At 37.3% G+C, this 25282-nt stretch overlaps 1 protein-coding gene and 2 long non-coding RNA genes across 4 annotated transcripts in view; 2 read left to right on the forward strand and 1 right to left on the reverse strand.

Moving 5' to 3' along the window:
* Window positions 1-20657, forward strand: part of LOC109496155 — a 212534-nt gene extending 191877 nt beyond the window's left edge. The window contains exons 10-11 of the long non-coding RNA XR_006592182.1: window positions 3071-3247; window positions 19167-20657. This is a non-coding gene — a long non-coding RNA (uncharacterized LOC109496155). The remainder of the gene's footprint in view (window positions 1-3070; window positions 3248-19166) is intronic.
* LOC109496156 lies at window positions 210-24290 on the reverse strand. The gene is made up of 3 exons (XR_002739400.2): window positions 23541-24290; window positions 6017-6070; window positions 210-4118 (listed from the first exon to the last, which is right to left on the reverse strand). It is a non-coding gene; the product is annotated as an uncharacterized LOC109496156 (long non-coding RNA).
* A 588-nt stretch (window positions 24291-24878) lies between these two features.
* Window positions 24879-25282, forward strand: part of ZFPM2 (zinc finger protein, FOG family member 2) — a 467130-nt gene continuing 466726 nt past the window's right edge. For both annotated transcript variants that reach the window (XM_023248130.2, XM_045049546.1), the window contains exon 1: window positions 24879-25057. In XM_023248130.2, the coding sequence (XP_023103898.2) occupies window positions 25018-25057 (40 nt within the window). In that variant the 5' untranslated portion in view covers window positions 24879-25017. The remainder of the gene's footprint in view (window positions 25058-25282) is intronic.

Below are 25282 nucleotides of genomic sequence, written 5' to 3' on the forward strand. Positions count from 1 at the left end.
AAACAGAGCTTGGAATATGGGAAGTGCTCAGAAAACTAGCTGTAACTATTTGTATTGTTAGTGCTAATATTACTGGTCACAGAGAGTTACACAATGAAACAGAAGCCGCTTGGTTAGCAATAAACAAAGCAGTACCGAGGGCAGTATTACACCAGAGATTCAGTTAATTAGTTTGCTAGGGCTGCCATAACAAAGCACCACAAACTGGATGGCTTCAACAATAGAAATTTATTGTTTCACAGTTCTAGAGGGCAGACATCCAAGGTCAAGACGTCAGTAGAATTGGTTCCTTCTAAGGACTGTGAGGATGAATCTGTTCCATGTCTCTTTGCCAGCTTCTAGTATTTTGCTGGACATCGCTGGCATCATTTGCCTTGAAAGAGCATCACTCCTGTCTCTGTCTTCATCCTCCCATGGTGTTCTCCTGTGTCCTTCTCTGTCTTCAAATTTCCCTTTTCTAAAAGGGCACCAGGCATATTGGATTATTGCCAATCCTAATGACCTCATTTTAGCTTGATTACCTCCGTGAAGATCCTATCTCCAAATAAGGTCACATTCTGAAATATTGAAGGTTAGGATTTCAAAATATGAATTTGAAGGAGACACAGTTCAACCCATAACACTTAATAAGCCATTAATAAGTAATATTTCCACTGAAGTATTTCTTAAGTTACATATTTACATAGTGGCTAATGGTTCTCATCAGTTTCTTCATGAACAAGATCTAGATATTTATATTAGAAATCAAATATGTATTCTTTACCCTTTACTGGGCATAATTATGGCAAACTGTTGTATTGCAGTGATCTCAAGAAATCTTTCTTTAGGGTGTCTGGTGGCTTGGTTGAGCGTCTGACTTCAGCTCAGGTCATGATCTCACAGTTCGTGAGTTCGAGCCCTGCGTTGGGCTCTGTGCTGACAGCTCAGAGCCTGGAACCTGCTTTGGATTCTGTGTCTCCCTCTCTCTCTGCCCCTCCCCCACTCGTGCTCTGTCTCTGTCTCCCAAAAATGAATAAACGTTAAAAAAAATATTTATAAGAAATCTTTTTCTTACTTCCTATTTCCTTGAGTTTAAGATATACTTTTGTCTTCTTTGTATTGTAATAAATAATTAGCCATGACAGAAAAAGAAAAATGAGGTGAGCAGACTATAACTTTACAAAGTATTGTTTTGGGGTGCCTGTGTGGCTCAGTCAGATAGAACCCCTCGTTGGCTCCTTGCTGAGAGTGAAGCCTGCTTAAGATTCTCTCTCCCCCTGGCCCTCTCCCTGCCCCCCCCCCCAAACGCTCTCACTCTCTCTCTAAAATAAGTTTTAAAAAAAGGTTGTCCTAAAGATTACTTTCTGTGTTATAGCCATATGAAAACTATGGTATCATCTAAAGTCTTCTATTGCAAAATTGTTTCGCTTTGTTGAAAATGAAACCTTAGTATGCTTAAATAAATATGAAAAGAATGAGAATGAGAAAAAATCATTGAGGCACTCATTTAATTAAAATCAATATCTTCATCATTTTCTGTGTATTGATATTTTATATTGTTATTTTCTTGAGTAAGGTGACACTTCCATGTCATTTAAAATGTAGCGAACCATAAACCCATAGCTACACTAAAGAAAAAATAATGTATGGTTTAGGTCAAAGATATTGCCAAACAAACTTATTACAGTCAGATTGTTTTATTGAATCTACAGAAGTACTCACACACAGAAATAATAGTAGTCAGTAAAAGGTTGAAAGATAGGAGTTTGTTTTTGCTCAAAACTATATGCTCGCTTTTGTTTACTCTGACTAAAGTGTCATCATGAAGGAAAGCAGGGTTGGCCTGGGGCCAAACGTCTGAATAGTCAGCATTTAGCACAACCTCCCTTTTGCTCAGTATTTTGTTCTTCTCATCTTATGATCATCTCCCTTCCCCGGAATACAGTTACTAAATACTGTCATTTTGTTTCTGGCTGCAACTTGTCTTTCTATCTCCAGCCTTTAAAAGAGAATGACACATTACAAATACTGAGGAAGTATACTTGACTGAATACATGAATGAGCGAATCAATTAATGAGTGATTTGTACACAGAAATCCTACTTGTAGCTCAACTAGCACTGCCTTCTTGATGTTGAAAATCCAAAATTAATTTCCCTTTCCTTAGTTTTTACTCCTTTCAGTGTTTCCAGTTCATGGAAATGTAAAATTGTAACTGTAATGATCAACATTAGGGCATAAATGATTGGCCCTCATAAAGTTATTTGTTTTTAATTTAATTTGCTATTTTGTAGCATTTCATCCATTGTGGTAAGACAACAAATAAACTGTAACCAGATCTATTTTTTGGCTAGTTTTCCGAGCAACAAAGCTAGTCCTGAGAAGAATGGCTAGGTACACAGCAGACACACAATATACATGTATTTACTGATTGATGATTGATGAGAGAAGGCGAGAATGTAAACACTGCAGTGTATCTTAAATACGAAAGTCTGAGTTTTGTTATGTTTCATTGGAACGGAAATTTTTGCCTCATCCTTTAAACAAATAGGAACCTACTCAATATTTCCTGATAGTCTCATCTAAGTAGTTCATGTTGATGAGGTTAAGTTCTGATCAAAGAGGATGAGATCAGTAAGAAGTATTTCACCATTACAGACATCAGTAGTGGACAATTTCCTGCCAGCTCAGGAAAATAGGTTAACAGGATGTTGTGCGGCAACGTGACAGAGGAGCTTTTTTACAGGAAAAGGAAGCTTAAAAGTTAAGTCAAAAACTGGTTTTAGAAAATAGTTGAAACACAAATTATTATTGGTCATATCTATGTTGGTCTTTGGCAATTCAGATTTCAAATTAGCAAGGGAATCCTTAAATGAAATTCTGTAGCCGCATGTATAAAAACCACCTAGTCTGTAGTCATGGACTGCATTTTCTACTGACCCTAAATATTTCCAAACCTCCTTCTGCCAAATATTCTAATAAACATCTATCTTATGAAAATCCTAAAGCTATACTCTGTACTACATTAAACTAGGGCTCTATTTCCCACAAGTGCCAAAGACATGATAAAAGTTCTCATTCTCTTTATACAGACATCTGGACTGGAGCATTCAATGAACCTTGTTCCAAAGACACGACTGCATGGGTCTTTCCTGTATAGAGTTCCAGAACATATTAAAATAGAGACAAAAGGGAAATAAGGAAAATACGTTTAAAATTTGACAAATTGTCAGCATTATCAAGAACAATTTCAAGGTCTTTCTATGTAGGTAAGTACTACGCAAATCACATATTTAGACAAAATTCCTACCATTTAGAGATTCTCAGTCTAAAACACGGTACTTAAAATGAACATTCCAGTGACAGAGGTATCCAAGTTAGAATTTGGAAAAAAATGATTACCACTGTGAACAATGAGGCTAGTGATGAATAAAGCTCTCCAAGTTGATGAGGCTAACCTAGACTCTTGGTTGCCTGATTATCAGTCCAGTTCACTGTTCAATTGTGTAAGTGTCCGGATATTTTAATTGTCCACTATTAGGGAAGCTTTAATGGCATAAGGAAAACTCCATCAGTTTTCCTAGGCAACGCATGGTTAGAATTCCACCTTCTCCAGTACTCTGTGAGCTTAAGAAGTATAATGTTCCATTCTGAACCTTAGTTTCCTTGCTGGTAATACTTTCATCTGTGCAGATGTAAGTGTGTAGGACCAAGTAACTGAGCAACAGGGCAACAGGAACTAGCCATTCCTGCCCCTGAAATCCATTTGTCTCTGTAGGAAATGGGAAGAGCATAGGCCTGGTCTCTAGTAGATTCCATTCAGATGCAGTCTTACTGGAACACAGGGACACACAGGTGGTTTATGTGCAGGAACTGAGTATCTGCAGTAACAACTGCTTTATTAATTCACGTTTTAAGGTGTATTATGAGCCATTATTATAATGCAACTCCTCAACATATATATTAAGGCAGGGAGAGGGAAGAAACTGAGGAAGGATGGGAGTGGGAAATGCATCTTTTCCTATCATACATTTTTCTTTGCAGGTGGTTTTCTTCCAAAGCCATAGCAACCCCCACGGAGAAGATTTTTGTCTGTTTCTTTGTCTGTTGAGTATAATATTAGAGTTACTTCATTCTCTTCTGTATCAGCCAAAAACAAAAACAGGGAAAAACAGTTTAGAAGAAAATAAATGGAACTATTTTAGCTAAATACACTTTCAGTTAAAAGGTCTTAATTGTACACTGTTTTGTCATTACTGATATTAGTGTTTTAGTGAGGAGTATGAGAATTCTTTCACATCTACTATGTCTTAAAATCAGAATTTGCAGAATTGCAGCCTATAGTCACATTGGGCCTACAGGTCTATATTCTTTGAGTGGTACAATATCTGTTTTATTTGTAGTTTAAACACTTTTGGCAGGGACATATACTCTCCATGTCTCCATAGTCCTCAACTGTATCTTACATCTGGATACTCTGTTGTTGTTGTTGTTATTGTTGTTATATTTTACATTACCCATAGCACCTGAAAGAATTAAAGTTCATAGTCCCAAGATAGGTATCACTGTCATTTCCCTTTTCTCCAGAGAAGAAAATATAGAGATAGAAAAGGAATAAAGCTTAAAGGTAAGGAGGATGGGAAGAAGTCCTTGAAATTATTGGCTTATAATGAAACAGCTTCTACAAAGTCAAATGAGGATAGAAATATGTTGAATTATAAAGCATACTAAGAAAATAACCTCCTTAAAACCAAGGTCTCAAAAGGCAAAAAGAGAGCACCACCTTGCCCAGAGGGTCCCTTATCAGCACTGCTTTTGGCTGTAAGTAACAGACCTAAATATGGTGCTTAACAAAACAGGTGTTTTTCCTCCTTGCAGAGTAAGGATTTCAGAGTCAGTTTAGGGCTGATATACTGCTAAGGAACTCATCAGTATTGATTCTTTTCCAACTGTGTTCCAAACCGTGTAGATTTTGTTCTTATGATTACAAGATGGCTCTTCTATATCCACGCATCATGTCCTGTTCCAGATATGAGCAAGGGAGTGGGCCAAGAAAAAAAAAAAGATGCATTCTGACTTTTAAGCAAAACCATTTCAGGTTATTTAGCCACATCCAGTAGATTTCTGCTTGCATTTTATTGGTCTGAACTGCACTACACAACCGAATCTAGCTGTAAGTTAATTTCAGAAAATCAGTACTTCTAACTGAACATCTTGAACAAGATTAGGATTCTGTTGCTAAGAAAGAAGAGGAAAAATGATCTGGAGTATTCTGCTAATAGCTAACGGTGACACAGCACTTTCTACATACCAAAAGCTTTTCATACAATAACTCATTTAATACAATTACTCTCTGCAGTAGATACCATTATATTTCCATTTTGAATAAAAATAAACTGAAGCTCACAGATGTTTAATAACATGCAAAAGCTCACCTAGCTAAGAAGTGATAGAAGCAAAATTTGAATGCAAGTCCTCTGTCTCCAGATAGCATGGTAATAATATGCTATGTATATGACACATCTTAAGAAGCGCAGGAATTAGAACTGCTCAGTGCAAAGAGGGTAGAAGTGATGCTGTTGGCTAAACTGAAAGTCTGAATACTAAACTATACCACAGGATGCCAATCCTATTCCCCATCCATATTCTCCACTCTTCTTCAGTCCATGTGACTCCAGAATAAAAGACAAAATACTTTCTACAACTTAGATCAGTTATGGCACTTTCAGCTTTGAGTAATGGAAAACCAGTACCAACTGTCTTAAACAATCAGAAATATTATTGGCTCCTCTGACAGGACGTGTAAAAGCAAAGCAGTTGCCAAGCCTACTATGATCAGGGTTCAGCTTTATTTGAATGCTGTTCTCTTTGTTATCCACTGCCCTGTGGGTTCGCTCAGTTTGAGAGATGGCTTTTCTCGTTGTCCAAAAAATGGATGACAGAAACAAGGGATGCAGTATTCTTCCTTGTCTATTTTCAGGAGGAGAGAAACAAACAGGTTCCCCATACTTCTCTCCTAAAAACAATAAAAGACTCACCCAAAAGCCTCCACCAACTCTCCCTTTGTCCAGAATTGGGTTCCTTGTCCATTCCTAAAACAGTCACAAATACAGGGAATGAGATCACAGTTGCAAGATTAGAATTAATTAAAGATCACTCTGAAAGTGGAAATGAGTCAAGTTTACTTGAATGGTAAGGCTGTGTGGAAGAGGGGTGTTATCTGAATAAAACCAGGCTTCTGTTAAGAACATTATAGGACAGATTACTTCTGGGTTGAAATTTGTAATGTTCAATAGTATGCAAATAACACTATGTATTAACTAATATTAATAATAGTATATAAATATATATAATAGCACACTGTACTATATATACTAATAGTATATGAATTGCATATAAATAATATAATATAAGTAAAAATAGTGTAAAATTTCAGAACAGCAAGTTCTGAGAAAGTTAATGAGAAAATAATGAAAGCACCAAGCAAGTAAGAAATAGGTAACAAAGTTTTTTGACTAGTATCAGATTTCCAACCAGTAATATTGAATACTAGAAGATAAGAGTGATGCTTTCTCGAATTTAACAAGGGACAACAGGATTTTTAAACCTAGAATTGTATTTCCAGCTAAACTATCAACTAAAGATCAGAGCAAAATAAATACATTTTCACATACATGAAGATTCAGAACTTTTATTTCATAAGTACACACTCCAAGGAGGTTATTTAAGGATATACTGCAGAAAAATGAGTGAAAAAGAAAAGAGAAAAATTATAGAATACAACTAACAGGAATCCCTGAAAGTTAGATGCCAGTGGCACTGGAAATACAAGGATTGGTGCACAGTCTGTATAAGAATCAGTGATATCCCTAATTTTTCTCCCATACCCCAGTGCCTGTTATCAACTTCTCTATACCAGGCTACAAGCTGAGATTTATTTTCTAGGGTAAACTCGGAGCTTTTCTGTATTTTGTATTCAGTGATATTAACTGAAGGTGGGGATTCTGTACTGAAAGGAGAGATTAAATAAAAGTCTACACAGTAAACAGTGAGATACTGAAGCTCTTTCCCTGGCTGAGTGTTTATGAGGCCGGGTATTGCAGGATTTCTCTCTGGAGAGTGTGTTGAACACAAGAGGAAAATACTTAGATGTATAGACAGGGATTTCCAGCAGCAAGGTAAGGCAGGGGCCTTACCACCCAAAGCCCACAATTTGACAAGTACTTCTCAAACCCCATTCTATCCATACACATAAACTTCCAATTAGGTTTTTAGTGTCTCAGTCATATCAGAAATGGAAAGTCAAAGATAACCAAAGATGTGTGGGAAAATTATAACATGAAAGACAGAGAGTAAAACAGGAAAAAAAAACCAAAAAACAAAAGAAGCATTAAGGAAACAAAAAATTCACAGAAAACTGAAGAAAACTTATAATTACTGGACTCAGAGAGATGAAAAAGAGGGAATAAAGACAGACTACTGATAAAGAACTCTTTAGAAATAAAAAAGTAAGTTGAAGAAATTAAAATACGATGATGTAAATAAAAATTTCAGTGAAGATTTGAAACACAAAGCTGAAGAAATTTTCCAAAAAATAACACAACTAGCAAAAAAGAGAAAAGGAAAACATAAGAAAATGGTACTGTCCACTCAAGGAGGACCAAGATAGTAACAATTCCAGGAAAAGAAATAATATAAAGAAGTTTCTCAGAACTGATGGCACAAGTTTCTAGACTGAAATGGTTCAGCGAGCAAATGGGAGGGAAGCTCAGTAAATGGGTAGATGGTGCAACATATTTTCACATTATGAAATTTTAGAGGACTGAGAGTGAAGAGAAGATCCTGAAAGCATCAAGTGTTGGGAGTGGGGGAAAGAAGCAGGCTACATGCAGATGGTAAGGAAATACTACAGCATCAGGCCTCCCAGAATGACACTGGAAGGTAGAAATCAATGAAACACTGTGTTTAAAAAGTAAGGGAGTCACTTGTATCCCCCTAACAACAATTTGGCATCCATCCACAGAAAGAGTGTTTTTGCAGGAGCCAGCACCATAAGCCAAGGGACCCAGGAGACATCTTACCCACCTACGTGTTGTATAATAAGCAAATAGACCTTGGTCCTGGCTATGAACACGAAAGTGGCCCATGCACTGGCCCCTGTCCCTCTTGCCTGCAGTCTAGTAGCCCTCCCGAACACTGACTTAGACAATCACCAACAGACAAGAAAGACTTTGTGGAAGTCCAGGATTCCAGCAGAGAACTTCCAGCACACTGTTGGAAAATCAGAGGTTGTAAGAAAATCAGAGGTTGAACACATTGAAGAGGGTAAGAGGACCAGCTTGACTTTATTCATGTCACCTGTCTTCCGAGGTGGCACAGCTAGTGCCAGGAGAACCCTTCTCAGCCTATGATTTCTCTTGTGGAGAAAAGTGAGAACATGTGAGTGAGTGCCTGGCTTCCCCAGCTGTATGGGATGCTGCCAGAGGCACCTATTTCTCTCATCCCATCCAGGGTACTGCATCATTGGATTGCATGACTGGGGGTGGTAAGCAGCTAGGGAAACAACAGGGAAGGCTTGGAACATGTCAAAGGAACATAGATCCTACTAAGTGCATTATGGACTCCATCAGGAGGCCCACGTCATAGCTGCTGAGATGCCTCACCTGTCAATCCCCTTAATGGGCCCATGGGCATCCATAGGACTCTGTGGGCTGCACCCACCCACACTTCCACCCCATGGGCAGCTCTTTGTATGTGCCCCTGACAGTAGCAAGAGTGAGCTTTGGCAGACAACTAGTGAGCATGCACAGAAAGCTGGATTGTATCTATGAGGCAGGAAGAGACCAAAAACTTGAACATTTAGCATTGACTTTGAGAAGGTAAAAGGGAGTCTGTCAGCAATTGGCCTGGTGTGCCCCAGGATCAAAAGAAAACATACAAGCTTAAGTATCTGCCACAAAATTTAAGAAACAAAACAGACGCATGGAGGGGAAAAGAGAGAAAGAGAGGCAAACCATAAAACAGACTCCTAATTCTAGAGAACAAATTGAGTGTTGCTAGAGGGGAGGGGGTGGGGAGTTGGGCTAAATGCATGGTGGGTATTAAGGAAGGCACTCACTGTGATGAGCACTGGGTGTTAAATGTAAGTGATGAATCTCTAAATTCTACTCCTGAAACTACTATTACACTATATGTTAACTACCTAGAATTTAAATAAAAACTTGAAACAAACAAACAACAAGAATCTGCCACAAGAGGGAGCAAGAAGTGTGGAGTATTGTGTAGCCACAGAAAATCTGAGAAAGCCCCAGAATCTCTAGTAGAGCTGAGGGAAGATGATTCTGTTCCAAAGTTATTCAGCAAAGAATGGAGGAGGTGACTGCTACTTTAAATGCAAAGAAAACAATGCAGGACTTCATGGAACATGAAGAGTCTTGGAACATGGAAAGTCATAGAAACATGACATCACAAAGGGATTACAATAATCTTCCATTAACCAACCCCAGAGACACAGAGATCTGCAATTTATCCAACCAAGAATTTAAAATTAGCTACAAGAAAACACACAAAGGCAATTCAATGAAATCAGGAAAACAATGTGCAAATAAAATGAGAAGTTTTCAAAAAAGATAGAAATCATAAAAAAAAACATTCTGAGGTCAAGGATACAATAAATGAAATGACAAATGCAATAGAGAGTGAAAATCAAAATGGATCAAGCAGAAGAAAGAATCTGAAACTGAAGACAAACTTTTTTTTTCCTAAGACAAACCTTTTCAATGATCTTTTCAGAGAGAACAAAGAAAAATAAAACCCCTTAAATCATCCATTCAGAGAGAACAAAGAGAAAAGAATCAAAAAGAGAGAAGAAAGCTTATGTGATCTATGGGATACCATTGAACAAGCCAATTTGAGAATTACTGGAGTTCAAGAAGAGAGGGAGAAGGGGGCAGAAAATTTATTTAAAAAAAATAATGGCTATATGTTTGCTTCGTCAGCACATATACTGAAATGATATACAGACAGATACGGGAAAGATTAGCACGCAAATTCATGACATTCCAGATCTAAAAAAATAATAATGGCTGAAAAGCTTCACATCTGGGGAGAGATTTGGCCATCCATGTTCGTGAAGCTCATAGGTCCCCTAATTGAACTCAAACATATTCTCCAAGACACATTATAAAAGCTGTCAGAAGGTGGCTCAGTCGTTTAAGCCTCTGACTCTTGAATTTGGCCCAGGTCATGATCACACGGTTCATGAGTTCAAGCCTCACATCAGGCTCTGCACTGCCAGCCCAGAGCCTGCTTGGGATGATTTTGTCTGCCTCTCCCTCTGCCCCTCCCCTGCTTGCTCTCTATCTCTCTCTCAAAACAAATAAAAATAAAGTTTAAAAAAATAATAAAATAAAAGCTGTCAAAAAATCAAAGACAAAGAATCTCACAAGCAGGTAGATAAAAGAAGCTTGTCACTTACAAAGGAACCCCCCCATAATGCTATCAGCAGGTTTCTCGACAGAAACCTTACAGGTCAGGAGACAGTGGGATGATATACTCAAAATGCTGAAAGAAACAGATAACTGCCAAACAAGACTACTCTATGGATCAAAGTTGTCCTTTAGAAATCAAGGAGAGATAGAGACATTCTCAGACAAACAAAAGCTGAGGGAGCTTATCACCACTAGACCTGACTTACAAGAAATCCTGAAAGAAGTGCTTAAAGCTGCAATGAAAAGGCACTAATTAGTAACACGAAAACATATGAAAATAACAATACACTGGTAAAGGTAAATATATAGTCAATTTCAGAATATTATAACATTGCATATGGTACTGTGCTAACCGCCTAATTCTAGCACAAAATTTACAGGACACAAGTATTAAATATAGCAATAGCTACAATAATTTGTCAGTGAACATACAACATAAAAAAGGTAAATTATAAAATAAAAGAAATAAATGGGGAGTAAAAAAAGTGAAATTTTTGTATATTACCAAAGTTAAATTGCTATTAGCTTAAAATAGACTGTTATATCTGGAAGATATAAACCAAAAGAGAGTAGGAATAGCTATACTGGTATTAAACAAAATACACCTTAACTGAAAAGCTGTAAAGATACAGAGAAGGTCATTATATAATAATAAATGGAGCAATCCATCAAGAGGATACAACAATCTTGAATATACATATTTCCTATATTGTAGGATATAAATATATCAAGCAAATAGTAACAGATCTGAAGGGACAAACAGATAATACAATAATAATAGAATAGTAAGGGACATCAATATCCCACTTTCAACAAGGGGTAGATCATCCAGACAGAAAATTGATACGGAAGCATCACACTTGAACTATGCTTTAGACCAAGTAAACCTAACAGACATACACAAAACATTCCATCTGACAGCAACAGTATACACATTCTTCTCAAATGCACACAAAAATTCCTCCAGGACACAACATATATAGACTTGTTCACAAAACAAGTCTTAGCAAATTTAAGAAGACTAAATCATATCATTGGGTCTTATCTCTTCTCACCTAATGGTATGAAGATAGAAACCAATAACAATAGGAAAATGGAAAAATCCACAATAATATGAACAATATTATTGAACAGTTATTATACAATAACTCCTGAACAACCAATGGATCAAAGAAATTAAAATAGAAAGAAAAAAAAATACCTTGAATCAAATGAAAATGGAAACTCAGCATACTGAAACTTAGGGAATACGGCAAAAACAGTTCTGAAAGGAAAGTTTATAGTGATAAATGCCTATATTAAGAAAAAAGGAAGATCTCAAATATACAATCTAATTTTACATATTAAGGAACTAGAACTATAGAAGAATAAGTAAGCCCGGGGTTAGCAGAAGAAAGAAGATAGCAATGATCAGAGTAGAAATAAATGAAATAGAAAAGAAAGGATAGAAAAGATCAATGAAACTAAGTTCTGTGTTTTTGAAAGATTATGAAAGTTTACAATCCTTTAACTAGACTAAGAAAAAAAGAGAGAAGACTCAAAGTCAGGAATGAAAGAGGAGGACTTATAATGGATACTGCCAAAGTTCAAAAAAATCATAAGACACTACTATGAACAGTTACATGCTAACAAATTGGATGACATAGCAGAAATGGATAAAATCCTAGAAATATACAATCTACCAAGGCTGAATAATAAGCGTAAATATGAACAGACTAAGTTTTAGGAAGAAGATTGAATTAACAATCAGTAACCTCCCAACAAAACAAAGCCCAGGACCAGATGGTTTCACTGGTGAGTTCTACTAAACACTAATGCCAGTCTTTCTTGAACTCTTAAAAAATAACTGAACAGGAGGCTACACTCCCAAACTCATTTTGTGAGAACAGAATTACTCTTATATGAAAGCCAGAAAAGGACACTAAAACAATAGAAAACTACAGACCAATATCCTTGATTATATAGATACAAAAATTCTCAACAATATATCAGCAACACAATTCAACAGCACGTTAAAAGAATCATATACCATGATCAAGTATGATTTATCCTTAGAATTCAAAGATGGTTTAATGTACACAAATTAATAACTGTGATTCAATACATTAAGAGTATGAAAGATAAAAATTATATGATTATGTTAATAGATACAGAAAGAGCATTTGGCAAAATTAAACATCCTTTCATCTAAAAGCTCACAAAAATTTGAATATAGAAAGAATATTCGGGGGCACCTGGGTGGCTCAGTTGGTTAAGTGTCTGACTTTGGCTCAGGTCATGATGTCACATTTCGTGGATTCGAGCCCCGCATTGGGCGCTGTGCCGATAGCATGGAACATGAAGCCTGCTTTGGAATCTATGTCTCCCTCTCTCCCTGCCCCTTGCCCACTCATTCTCTCTCTCTCTCTCTCTCTCAAAACTACATAAACATTTTTTTAAAAATGAAGGAATATTCCTCAGCGTAAGCAAGGTCATATATGAAAAGCCCACAGCCAACATCCTACCCAATGATGAAAGGTTGAAAGTTTTTCCTCTAAATCAGGAACCAGACAAGGGTGCCCACTCTTACAATTCCTATGCAACATAAAACTGAAAGTTCTAGCTGTGGCAATTAGTTAAGAAAATGAAATAAATGACTTCCAAATCAGAAAGAGGTAAAATTGTCTCTTTTTGCAGAAGATACGATCTTATGTATGGAAAATTCTAAAGGTTTCACTAAAAACTGTTGGGACCAATACAAAGTTGCAATAGAGTTGCAGGTTATATAATCAACATACAAAAATCGGTTGCATTTTTATACACTAACTATAAACTAACCCCCCCAAATAAGAAAACAATCCATTTACAATAGCATAAAAATATTTAGGAATAAATTTAGCCAATGAAGTAAAATATCTGTACACTTAAAATTATAAGACATTGATGAAAGAAATTGAAGAAGACAACAAATAGATGTAAAGATATCCCAAGTTCATGAATTAGAGGAATTAATATTTTTTAAATGTCCATACTACCCAGTCATCTATAAATTTAATTCAACTGCTATCAAATTTCCAATGGCATTTTTAAAGAAATAGAGAAACAATCCTAAAATTCATAAGGAAATCACAAAAAGACCCCAAGTAGCCAAAACAATTTTGAGGAGCACCTGGGTGGTTCAGTTGGTTAAGTGTCTGACTTTGGCTCATGTCATGATGTTGTGGTTCATGGGTCCAAGCCCCACATCAGGCTCTGTGCTGACAGCTCAGAGCCCAGAGCCTGCTTCATATTCTGTGTCTCCCTCTCTCTCTGCCACTCTCCTGCTCATGCTCTGTCTCTCTCTCTCTCAAAAATAAATAAACATTAAAAACAATTTTGAGAAAGAAGAGCAAAGTTGAAAGCAGTAGACTTCCGGATTTCAAACTAAATTACAAAGCTATAGCAATCAAAACAATATGGTACTGGCATAAACATAGACATATAGACCAATAAAACTTAGTAAATAGCCCAGAAACCAATCCTCACATGTAGGGTCAACTAATATTTGATAAGAAAGTCAAGAATACTCAATAGGGAATGGGTAGTCCCTTCCATAAATAGTGTTGGGAAAACTGGACAATCAGAAGAATGAAATTAGACCCCTACTTATACCACTCACAAAAATTAATTTGAAATGGTTTATAGATTTTAACATAAGACTTAAAACATAAAACTACTAGGAGAAAAAAAAATAGGAAAAATGCTCCTTGGAATTAGTCTTCCAAACAATTGGCATCAAAAGCAGAGGCAACAAAAGCAAAAATAAACAAGTTGGGATCATATCAAAGTAAAAATCCTTGTTCACAGAGAAAACGGAAACAAAAACGAAAACAAAAAACAAAAAACAAAAAAACAATGTGCAAAATGAAAAGGTAACCTATGAAATGGTAGGAGATATTTGGAAATCATGCATCTGAGAAGGGATTAATATCCATAATATAAAAAGAACTCCTATAACTCAGTAGCAAAAACCAAAACCAAAACAAAAAAACAATCCAATTAAAAAATGTGCAGAGGACCTAAACCATCATTTTTCCAAAGAAGATATACAAATGACCAACAAGCGCTTGAAAAGATTCTCAGCATCACTAACAATCAAGGAAATGCAAAACAAAACCACAATGAGGTATCACCTCACAAAAGTGTTGGTGAAGATACAGAGGAAAGAGAATCCTTTTGCACTGTTAGTAGGAATATGGACTGGTACAACCACAATGGAAAACACTGTGTAGTTTCCTCAAAAAATTAAAAATAGAACTACCTTATGATCCAACATTACCATTTCTGGGTATATATCCAAAAGAAATGAAGTTAGGATCTCTATGTCCAGGGCAGCATTATTCACAATAACCAAGAAATAAAAATTGGATTAAAATAAAAATTGGATTAAAAAGATGTGGTATAGGAATATATACAATGGAATATTATTTAGTCATGAGAAAAAAGGAAATCCTACCATTTGTGACAACATGGATGAAGGCATTATGTTAAGCGAAATGAATTACACAGAAAAAGACAAATACTAGATGATATTACTTATATGTGGAATTTTTAAAAGCCTAACTCACAGACCTCGAAGAGTAGGATATTGTTTGCCAAGAGCTAGGAGAAGCGGAAATGGGGAGATGTTGGTTAAAGAGTACAAATTTCCAGTTATAAGATGAATAAGTTCTGGGGAATTAATGTACAGCATGGTGACTATAGTTTACAATACTGCATTATGTATCTGAAAGTTGCTAAGAGAGTAGATCTTTAATAGTCTCACCACAAACAAAAAAAAGTAATTATGGGAGATGATGGATGTGTTAACTAACCTTATTGTAGTAATCATTTTGCAAAATGTAAGTGTATCAAATCATTACATTGTACTCCTTAAACGTATATAATAATATACAAAATTGTATCTCAATAAAGCTGGAAAAATGAAAGAAAAAAAGAAAAACAATTCAGGAAAAATAATTTATACCCTAGAATTCTACACCCTCATAAATCATATATCACATGTTAGGGCAAAATGAAGAGAATTGCAGTCTTGCCAAATCTCAAAAAAAATTACCCTCTATATACATTTTTCTAGGAAGCTACATGGAATTGTATTCTAAAACCACAAAACAAAAAAGAAGAAAGGAAGGACAGAGGAAGGAAGGAAGGAAGGAAGGAAGGAAGGAAGGAAGGAAGGGGAAAAGGGAATACACAGTATTCATGAAACTTAGAATCTAATACAGGACAAAACCAGGTGAATTCTCAGGATAATGAGGAAAAGAAAATTTTAGTCACAAAGAACAATTAGTCTAGAGTAGACAGAGGTATGGAAGGGTACAAAAAAGACATCAGCATGGGGGGAAGAACAACAGCCTACTTGTTTATCTGATAATCTGATTATCAGTTATTGGATGTAATGAGGTAAGGACCTGCTTGACTGTATTACACTGGCAAAGGATTTCGGGGAGAAATAGTGATAGTTCATAGAAAAGCAAGAAAATGATGAAAACAATAATTATTAACTCTAGGAAAAACAAAGAGATCAAAAGAAAACATAATCACCATACCCTATATAGGTTAACTGTTAATAAAAATATAAGAGTTTTAGGGGTGACTGGGTGGCTCAGTCAGTTAAGTGTCCAACTCTTGATTTCAGCTCAGGTCGTGATCATGACCTCATAGTTTGTGAGTTTAAGCGCCCTGTCAGGCTCCATGCTGTTAGCTTGGGATTCTCTTTCTCCTTCTCTCCCTGCTCCCCGCTTAATCTCTCTTTCTCAAAATAAATAAACTTAAAAAAAATAATAAAAATAGAGGCTTTTGATTTGATGAAAAATTGAAGAAAGTATGTGTTAGGGAGGTATAAATCTGTTACAAGTTCATATTTTATTGTAGGTAGTCAATATAATCAATAATATCTAAACTAACAACTTTTTAAAAAGTAGTAATGTATTTAGAAATATGAAGTGAACGTCAGGAGAATCAGCTAAAAAGAATTGACAGTGCTTCTGCCTCTGGGAGCAGGAATTGTCATTGGGATGTTGAGTGGGACAAGAAACTGCTAATTTTCATCATCAGCCTTAAAAATCTATTTGACCTTTAAATCTGGGTGAATCTATCTGTTTAATGAAAATAAAATTGTTTTAAAAGAAATGTATTAGTCATATAGTTTAATTTTCCTTATAAGATGCATTTTAAAAGTGATATAATCGCCGTTTTCAGTGTCTTTTAAATGACTCCATTATCATTATGCTCTGGCTGGTTATTCATAATCCTTCATCTTCAGGTCACCCTGAATTCACTTCTAATGCATTATTTTATTTTTTGTCTCTTTAAAGTTTATTTATTTATTTTGAGAGAGAGAGAGAGGGAGAACAAGACGTGGAGGGGCAGAGAGAGAGGCAGACAGAGAATCCGAAGCAGGCTCTGCCCTGACAGCAGAGAGCCTGTCATGGGGCTCGAGCTCATGAACCATAAGATCATGACCTTAGCCAAAGTCAGACACTTCGCCACCCGAGTAACCCAAAGCATTATTTTAATATACTTTTGCAAGTAGATAAAAGCAAAGATAAACGTTTTGATTAAGTCAATACAGCAAGTTTTCTCAAAAGCTGTTTAATTTCTTATTTTGCAGTTAGGAATTTATGGCAAAAGTTATAGGTTGGAAAATAAAATCCACCACGGAAGTATAAACATTATTCATGCAAATTATAACAACATTCATAAAATTTACGTGCAAGGTAATCTGTTAGATGGTTATTCAAATGTGGCAAAGTAAAGTTGAAAATAAAATGGAACATCTGGGGCCAGAATATATATGTTAATCAGAAGGGTTATAGATGTGCATGTCAATGGATCATCATGCTCTTGAGGAATTCTAAATTTGAAAATGCCAACTTTTTCCCCAAGAGTTACCCCTGATTGAAGCGAATGTCCAAAATCAGTAATTGATAACATCCTCATTTATCTATGTTATAATTGTAGATTTGCCAATTTAACATTCATAAGGATTCTTTGCCATTTCCGGTTGCTCAGGGGGAAAAAAATCAACAAAAGTGCTTGTGACAGTTAATTTTATTTTTTTATTATTTTAATTTCTTTGTGTTTATTTATTATTTATTATTTGAGAGAGAGAGCGCGCGCGAGCCCATGCGTGAGCAGGTTGGGGGAGGTGCAGCGGGGGAGAGAAAGAATCTTAAGCAGGGTCCATGCTCAGTGCAGAGCCCTACAGATGCCGGGCTTGATCCCATGACCCTGGGATTATGATTTGAGCCAAATTCAAGACTTGGACACTCAGTGGACTGAGTCACCCAGACAGCCCAAGTGATAGTTAATTTTATGTGTCAACTTGACTGGCTCTTGGGGTGCCCAGATATTTGGTCAAACATTCCAGGTGTTTTGGTGAAGATGTTTTCAGATGCGATTAACAGTTGAAAGGGGAGAGGAAATTGCCCTCCTCAATTTCACAAAAGGCTTAATTAGAAAAAGACAGTGGAAGTGAGAAATCCCTCTCTATGCATGACTGTCTCCCTGCTGGGGTATCTGTCTTTTCCTGCCTTAGTACTCAGCCTCAGGTTGGAGTTTACACCATCAGCTCTCCTGGTTCTTAGGCCTTCAGATTCAGACTGGAACTATACCATTGTCTCTCTCTTAGGTCTCTAGCTTGTCAACTGCAGATCCTGGGATTTCTCAGCCTCTCTATGTAAATCAATTCATATATATATATATATAGTATTAATTTATTAAATATTAATATTAAATATTTATTATATATATATAAACCCATGTAAATCAATTCCTCTCTCTCTCATATATATGTATATACATACATATATATATATGTATATATATATACATATATATACATATATATATGTATATATATACATATATATTAATATTAAATATTTATTATATATATATAAACCCATGTAAATCAATTCCTCTCTCTCTCATATATATGTATATACATATACATATATATATACACATATATATATACACATATATACATATATATACATATATATATATATACACACATATATATGTAATATTTATATACATTTATATACATATTTACATATATATATATACACACATATATATGTAATATTTATATACATTTATATACATATATATGTGTATATATGTGTATATATACATATATACATATTTATACATATACATATTTATTTACATATATATATACACACATATATATGTAATATTTATATACATTTATATACATATATATGTGTATATATATATGTATATATATATATATACACATATTTACATATATATATATACACACACACACACTGTTGGTTCTGTTTATCTGAAGAACCAAGACTAATACAGTGTTTTTCTGAAGGAAGGTAAAAAATTCAGTTAAACTGCTATTTCTAAATAGTCAGTTAAGCAAACTGAAGTCATAGATGGTTAATTCTTGTCTTAGTTTACTCTTTTGACTTGAATGTAACAGGAATCCACTAATGCTAATTTAGGACAAAAATAATTTAGAAAAGAAAAGGTTGGGAGGAATTTATTTTAAGAAAACCTAAGTACCTCAATGATATCAAGGGCAGAAGTACTTCTGCAGTCTATGAAGGGGCTGGAACAAGACGTGGGATTCCATTTCATACTCCTATCTCTACTTATCTCTGAACATTCGTTTTATTTATTTTTCTTTCTACAGACAAACTATCACTGCTACTCTGTTCACATGGTGATAACGATGCCATAATTCCAGAGGTTTTACTTCTTCATTCAAGAGATCAGCCTATGTAAGGATGAAAGTCTTGAAACTAACTCTAGATTTCTAAGAGAGGAATTTGATTAGCCATATTTAAGTCAGGGACTCCCCGTGGTCCAAGCATCCACCAACAGGAGCATGGAGTTACGCTGTTCAAATACGGTTGCCATCTCCTGTACCTATGACTCTGGGGATGGGGACTGGGAATGGCAGGAGTTCCTAGATAAGACAGGTTAATTCTGAATTCACTTTTTCTTTCAATAATTATGTTGGGACTTTCTATATGTTCAGAACTGGGGATATGATTCTGAAAAGGATACTTCTTACCCTCACAAACATTTCTATCTAGTTAGGTGTATTGGGACAGGGAGGTGGCTGGTGAGGATTGGGTTCTATGTAAATTGTCTTTGTAATAAATGCAACAAGTGATATTATGGAGGCAAAAAAAAAGGTGTTATGGTAGTAAAGGAGAAGACATATCTCACTCAGGCTGGGAGGTGAGTGATGTCTTCTTGTGAAAAATGACATCTATACTAAGACTACAGACATGCATAAGCGTTAGCCTGGTCAAATAGATGGAAGTGAAATATAATAGAAATGACTCTTATGTTTATATAGACACAAAGATAATGTTGACGGATCTAAAACAAAGTAATATTAGAATATTGATGGGTATCTCAGCTTGGGTTTCCCAAATATCAGATCCCGAGATAAGACAAAATTAGTCCTCTGTGCTGGCAGCGTTCTTAACAGGTTCTTCCAACAAGGATGTCCAACAGCCGATTTGCATAACAGATTTGCATTCTTCCAGTGTAGCCCAGCGGGAAAATAGCACTTTTTCCTCAGTGGTTTCCCTGGAACAGTACAACGTTCCAGGGCTGACTCTAATGAGAATGCTTTGGGCCATTGAGCCAATCACCATAGACAAACACCCAGAATATTCTGGTCAGGGATTGGGGAAGGCCCCGTTTGTATCACATGACCAAATAGTGGGTAAGGAGGAGCAATTCTTGAAAAGATATCACGGAACTATTACCTGAAAAGAGAATGAATGCTAGGCAGGCAAAATCCACAGATGTCTGCTAAAATTTGGGATGACATTCCTTTAATATTTATTTTATATGTGGAGGTGTGATGTATTATATGGACTTAGCAACAAAGCACTTTTTTTGCTTAATAGAGTTGATCCTATAACTCTCTTCTCTCAGAGTAGTAACTTGTGCATAAAGGATTATGGTAAAGAGTAAAAACACACGTTGGTTTTTAGTATACCATAAAAATTCACACAGAAAGAGAATAGTGATTCTTAACTCATAATGGTTCACAGATGTTTTTTTCACAGAAATTTTTGAGAATCCGATGAATTCAACAGACTTGCTCCATAGAACATTTTTTTTTTTTTTTTGGTTTTTGGTACATACAAACTTCTTTTGAGACATTGACTGTCTACATGAAGCCCAAGTTAAACCCCTGATCTAGATTGACTGAACGTTTTCAAAGCGCTTGGCTCCTTTGCAAGTAAACAGATAGTCCCTTTCATAGTTATAACATAGGAAGGCCATTTAGATGAATTTGTTGATTTTTATTTTTAAACTGCTCAAATTATAAAGATATACAAATCCGAAACACTATTTTCATACTGCATTCTTGTTCAATTCAGTGTCACAATCTTAAATCAAGGCAGATAAACTGTATTCAATTTCTGGTGAGGATACAAGGGCAAAAAATTAAGTCTTTCTGAAGCTTTTGAATATTGTTTACTCCCATAATAAAGAAGGCAGCTTGCTGCCTAATAAGATGTGGCCTGGGAGGTTGCTTTATCAATTTGTCGATCCCTTGGAGGAAAAAACACATTTTAAAAACAAATCCAAGAGTAAGACATACATGAATGAAATCCATTTACACTGAGAGCACATTTCTGTACTGTGCCAAATAAAGTGAGAATTTTTGTATAGAAATTTATTCTTCTACCTTGCCGTTCTTAAATAATATGATGTTCAAGAATTAAATATATGTCTGTAGGAAGCACTTTAGGGTTTTTCTGCCTTTTCTATAAACACTGTTAGTTGTAAGACAACCATAAATTTGTGAAAATGGTAACATGCTGTATTTGTAGGTTTGCCAGATAAAATGAAATAAAGTACAGGGTAGGCAACAATTATTTTTTAAGATAAGTATGTTCCAAATATTGCATGGAATAGACTAATACAAAACAATTGTTGCCTACATGAAGTATAAATTTAACTGGGCATCCTGTATTTTACTTTTCGAAATCTGTCAACCCTATAAACTTGTAAGCTATATTGTTTTTATTCATTTGTAAATAAACCTTTGATTTTATTTATTAAAGTAGTTTCAGTACTGGCATCTCATTTTATTGTCAGATATATGTTTTCTAGCTAACTGGAATATTAAGAATATACACAAGTATATTTTCATTGAGGTTGTAATAGAATACTTCAAGCTTTTTTTCCATGAACAGTTTTGACTCACATCTCTTTTTACTCCCAAAGAACTTTATGAAGAAAGCTAGACTGAGGTAAATGTTTCTTTATTTCAGATTGGTTTCAGATCAATTCTTTTAGTATTTGAAGGAATGTTATTAAAAGTTGCATATTTTCTGCGCTTAAAGTAACTTACATATGTGATTTTAAATGATTTGTCTTTGAAAGCAGAAACTTTTCAAAATGAACCATTATGTAGAGATGAAATCAGTGAGTCTAGAAAATGAATAATTCATTTTTAAGTAAATGAGAAATTATTTTGTGCTGTTACTTATACATTTTCATATTTATAGTTAAATAGTAATTTGCGATACACAGGGTATTAGTTGTGAATTGTGGTTTTCAATATCACAGACACATTTGTTGCTGTGGTTTTGCAATATCATTCCCTGATGCTTTCCTCAATTGTGGTTTTCATAATCATTGTTTGATAGTCATGTAGCTGCGGTTTGGGGCTGCTATATCCATTTGGACAGAGATAATTGCTTATAGGTTTTGCTGTCTTTTAATTTTATAACCTTAGTGAGTTAAACTAGAAAAAGAAAAATTGAACTTTAAATATCATCAACATTCTCATTAAAAATGATGAGAAAACACAAAATGTAATAGTATTCCTTAGTTTAATTCATTCATAATGACTATAATTAATATATATTTATAAATTTATATAAACTATATTTCTAATAATGCAGTCTGCTTATTTTATCAATCTTGCCTTGAATTCCCTGACTTTTGCTCCTTTCAGCTTTTAAACTGAATATTTAGCTGAGATTTATTTGTTTCTCTTTTGCTTTGCATATTTAACCATTTCAAATGCCAAAAGAAACACTAACTGTTATGATATTTTAATTCCAATGGGCATTCCTTCTGGCTGATATAAAAAGTCAGCCAGTTCTGTAAAAAGATCTTTAAAAACCGTAATGTATAATACATCCAATTCTAAGCACACCAATTTAATTGTAATGAATTGAAAATTAAGGAGGCAAAAATCTGTAGTTCTCTGTCTGCTTATTCATTCCACAACACAAACACACATAACCCTGCTCTTCATGGTACTTACGGCTTTAATTTGTTGGTTCTTCAGGGGAGGGACTTGGTCATTTAGTGCATTTTCCACTGCAAAGGACCATGTATTCTTACAACCTCACATGATAATAGTACTAATGGTAATGTAATAAAATTCACAATTGGTCTTCAGCTCTGTATTAAGATTCTCCCAGCCATACCTTTCACAGGGCAACTCTTTACACCTTCCAGAAGATGTCCTGATGGGGTTATAAATGACACTGATTACAGTGCCTCGTGCACACTGAGCGGCGTGCATTATCCTCAATCAGCCCAGGCTCTCTGCTGACCCCCAGACCCTTTTAGAGTATCAAGTTTGGTGGGGCTCATAGGAAAGGCTAGTCAACCAAACAAAGGCGGGGGGGGGGGGGCACAATTTCAGATCAGATTGGATGATCCCACAACCTGGGGGGAAAAGTCAGCAGTATCTGGGGGATACATGTCAACTGCAGTGGAGTTTATTAGTAAATACTGATGACATAAAGCAGCCAGTCCCACTGCTACTGGGATAGAAGCTTCTTCCAGCCCACCCGGGAGGATATATTTAATACTCAGTATATATAAAACTATGAGAAACTAAGCTAGCCTCATGCAGCTTAACTTGGCCAAATAATAACTATGCAAATCACTTCAAAATTTGTTCTTCTTTTGGCTCGCAGTTTCCAACATACTACACACACAATAATTGAAAAAGAATGAAACAAAACTTTAAAAGCTAAAGAACCATGAAATAGTTATTGGGTCTTACCTGCTTGGGAAATTATGGCAAGATCAAATCTTTTATTAGTCGCTGGCTGCTTCCCTGTGGCAGAACTAAAAAGAATTAAAGGTCATGGGATGGGGTGGGTCTTTAGAACTTCCACAGACTTCCTCAAAAAGTTAGTATTCTGATTTGAGACGATTCGTTTCCCACCTAGGGCTAATCACCTAGCTAATGGTCCTCCTTTTTTTCATTTGAGGGAAGAAAAAAAAAAAAAAAAAAAAAGATCTGCCTGTCTCCAAATTCGGAATTATTACAGTCTACCATGAGAAGTGGAGGTGAGAAAGAGCACTTTTAGGACGCCGCTCAGCATCCCATCGGTGCGGGCTGAGTGGGGGATGGTCCACGTCCGCAGCGGTCTCCTGGGAACCTTGAGAGCAATGAAATGGTCTCCAGAGAGCCTGGGCAGATGAGAGGGCTTAACTGGCCCCAAGACACACAGTTGGCATTTGTGACCAGCTGCCTCTCGCCGAGGATTTTGCCAGTGGCCTAACCTTCCTGCCAAGAAGCTGGAAGGGGGGAGGGGGGAGGCCAGGGGAGGGGGCGGCATAACTGGAAGCGCAAAGTTTACGGAGAGACTGGGATTTCTTTGTGCCCCGCTGGACGGGCCAGGCGTGAGGAGAGTTGGGGTCCATCAGAGGGGAATGTGGGAAGAAGTTGCCTGGAGGGGTGCTCTGGCAGATGCCCAGAGCTGACGCGGTGACAACTGCAGAAGCTGCCCCCCCTCCAAACCCTCCCCACGCCTCTGGTCCCCTCCCACCCCCCACCCCTCACCCCTCCACCGCGCTCCCGTGCACCCGACCCGACTGAGGCCCGGGCCCTCTTTTGCATCCGGACTGGCTTTGGATGCAGCCAATCCTCCTTTCGCTGATGGAATAGTCTCCCCTCCCCGCAGCCCCGGCGCGCCCCTCCCTCCCGCGCCTCGCCACCTCCCGCGGCAGAGAGCGAGCTGCGCGGCCCGGAGCGGCGGCGGCGGCGGCGGCGGCGGCGGCGGCGGCGCTGGCGCTCGAGTCTCTGCCCCGCACGCCGGGGAGAGGGGAGAGCGAGCGCGCTCCTCCTCCCGCGCCTTCCACCCCCTCTCTCCCCCTCTTCCCTCTGCTCGCTCTCCCTTCCCTCCCTCCTTCTCTTCCTCCTTTCCGTGTTCCCCCTTTCCCCTTTTCTCTCTCCTCGTCCATTCGTTTGTAAATTCTGTCCTCCCCCCCTCCATCGCTCTCTCACTCGCCCCCTCCCCTCCCCACTGTCACTCTCTCTCTGCCCCCCTCCGTCTTCTCATTTGCCTGCTCCTCTCCAAACGTGGCTCCGCGGCTCCCGGAGGAGCCCCGCGCCCGGATCCCGCGCGTCCGAGGCACCTGGAGACCGGCCCGCGGCGGCCCGAGCCTGGCCAGCGGCGGCGGCGGGAGCCGAGGGAGCGGCAGCCCCGACCGCGGGCACCGCGGGAGCCTCAGTGGCAGCGGCCGCCGCCGAGATGTCCCGGCGAAAGCAGAGCAAACCCCGGCAGATCAAACGTAAGTTTGCACGCTGGGTCGGCAGTTGCTGGGATTATTTCTGGGGAGGGGGGCGCGCGGGGCGGGAAGGGGAGGGAGACGAGGGGAAATCCGCTCCCCGTGCCCCGGATTTGTCAAACTTTGCCTGAGCAGCGGAGGGACAACTAGTCAGTCACGGACAGACAGACGGCGGGCGGCCCGAGCGCCGGGCAAGACAGAGGCTGCGACGAGCAGCTCACTCTTGCT

The sequence above is a fragment of the Felis catus genome, chromosome F2 (genome assembly GCF_018350175.1).
Source record: "Felis catus isolate Fca126 chromosome F2, F.catus_Fca126_mat1.0, whole genome shotgun sequence".
Taxonomy (NCBI): Eukaryota; Metazoa; Chordata; class Mammalia; order Carnivora; family Felidae; genus Felis; species Felis catus.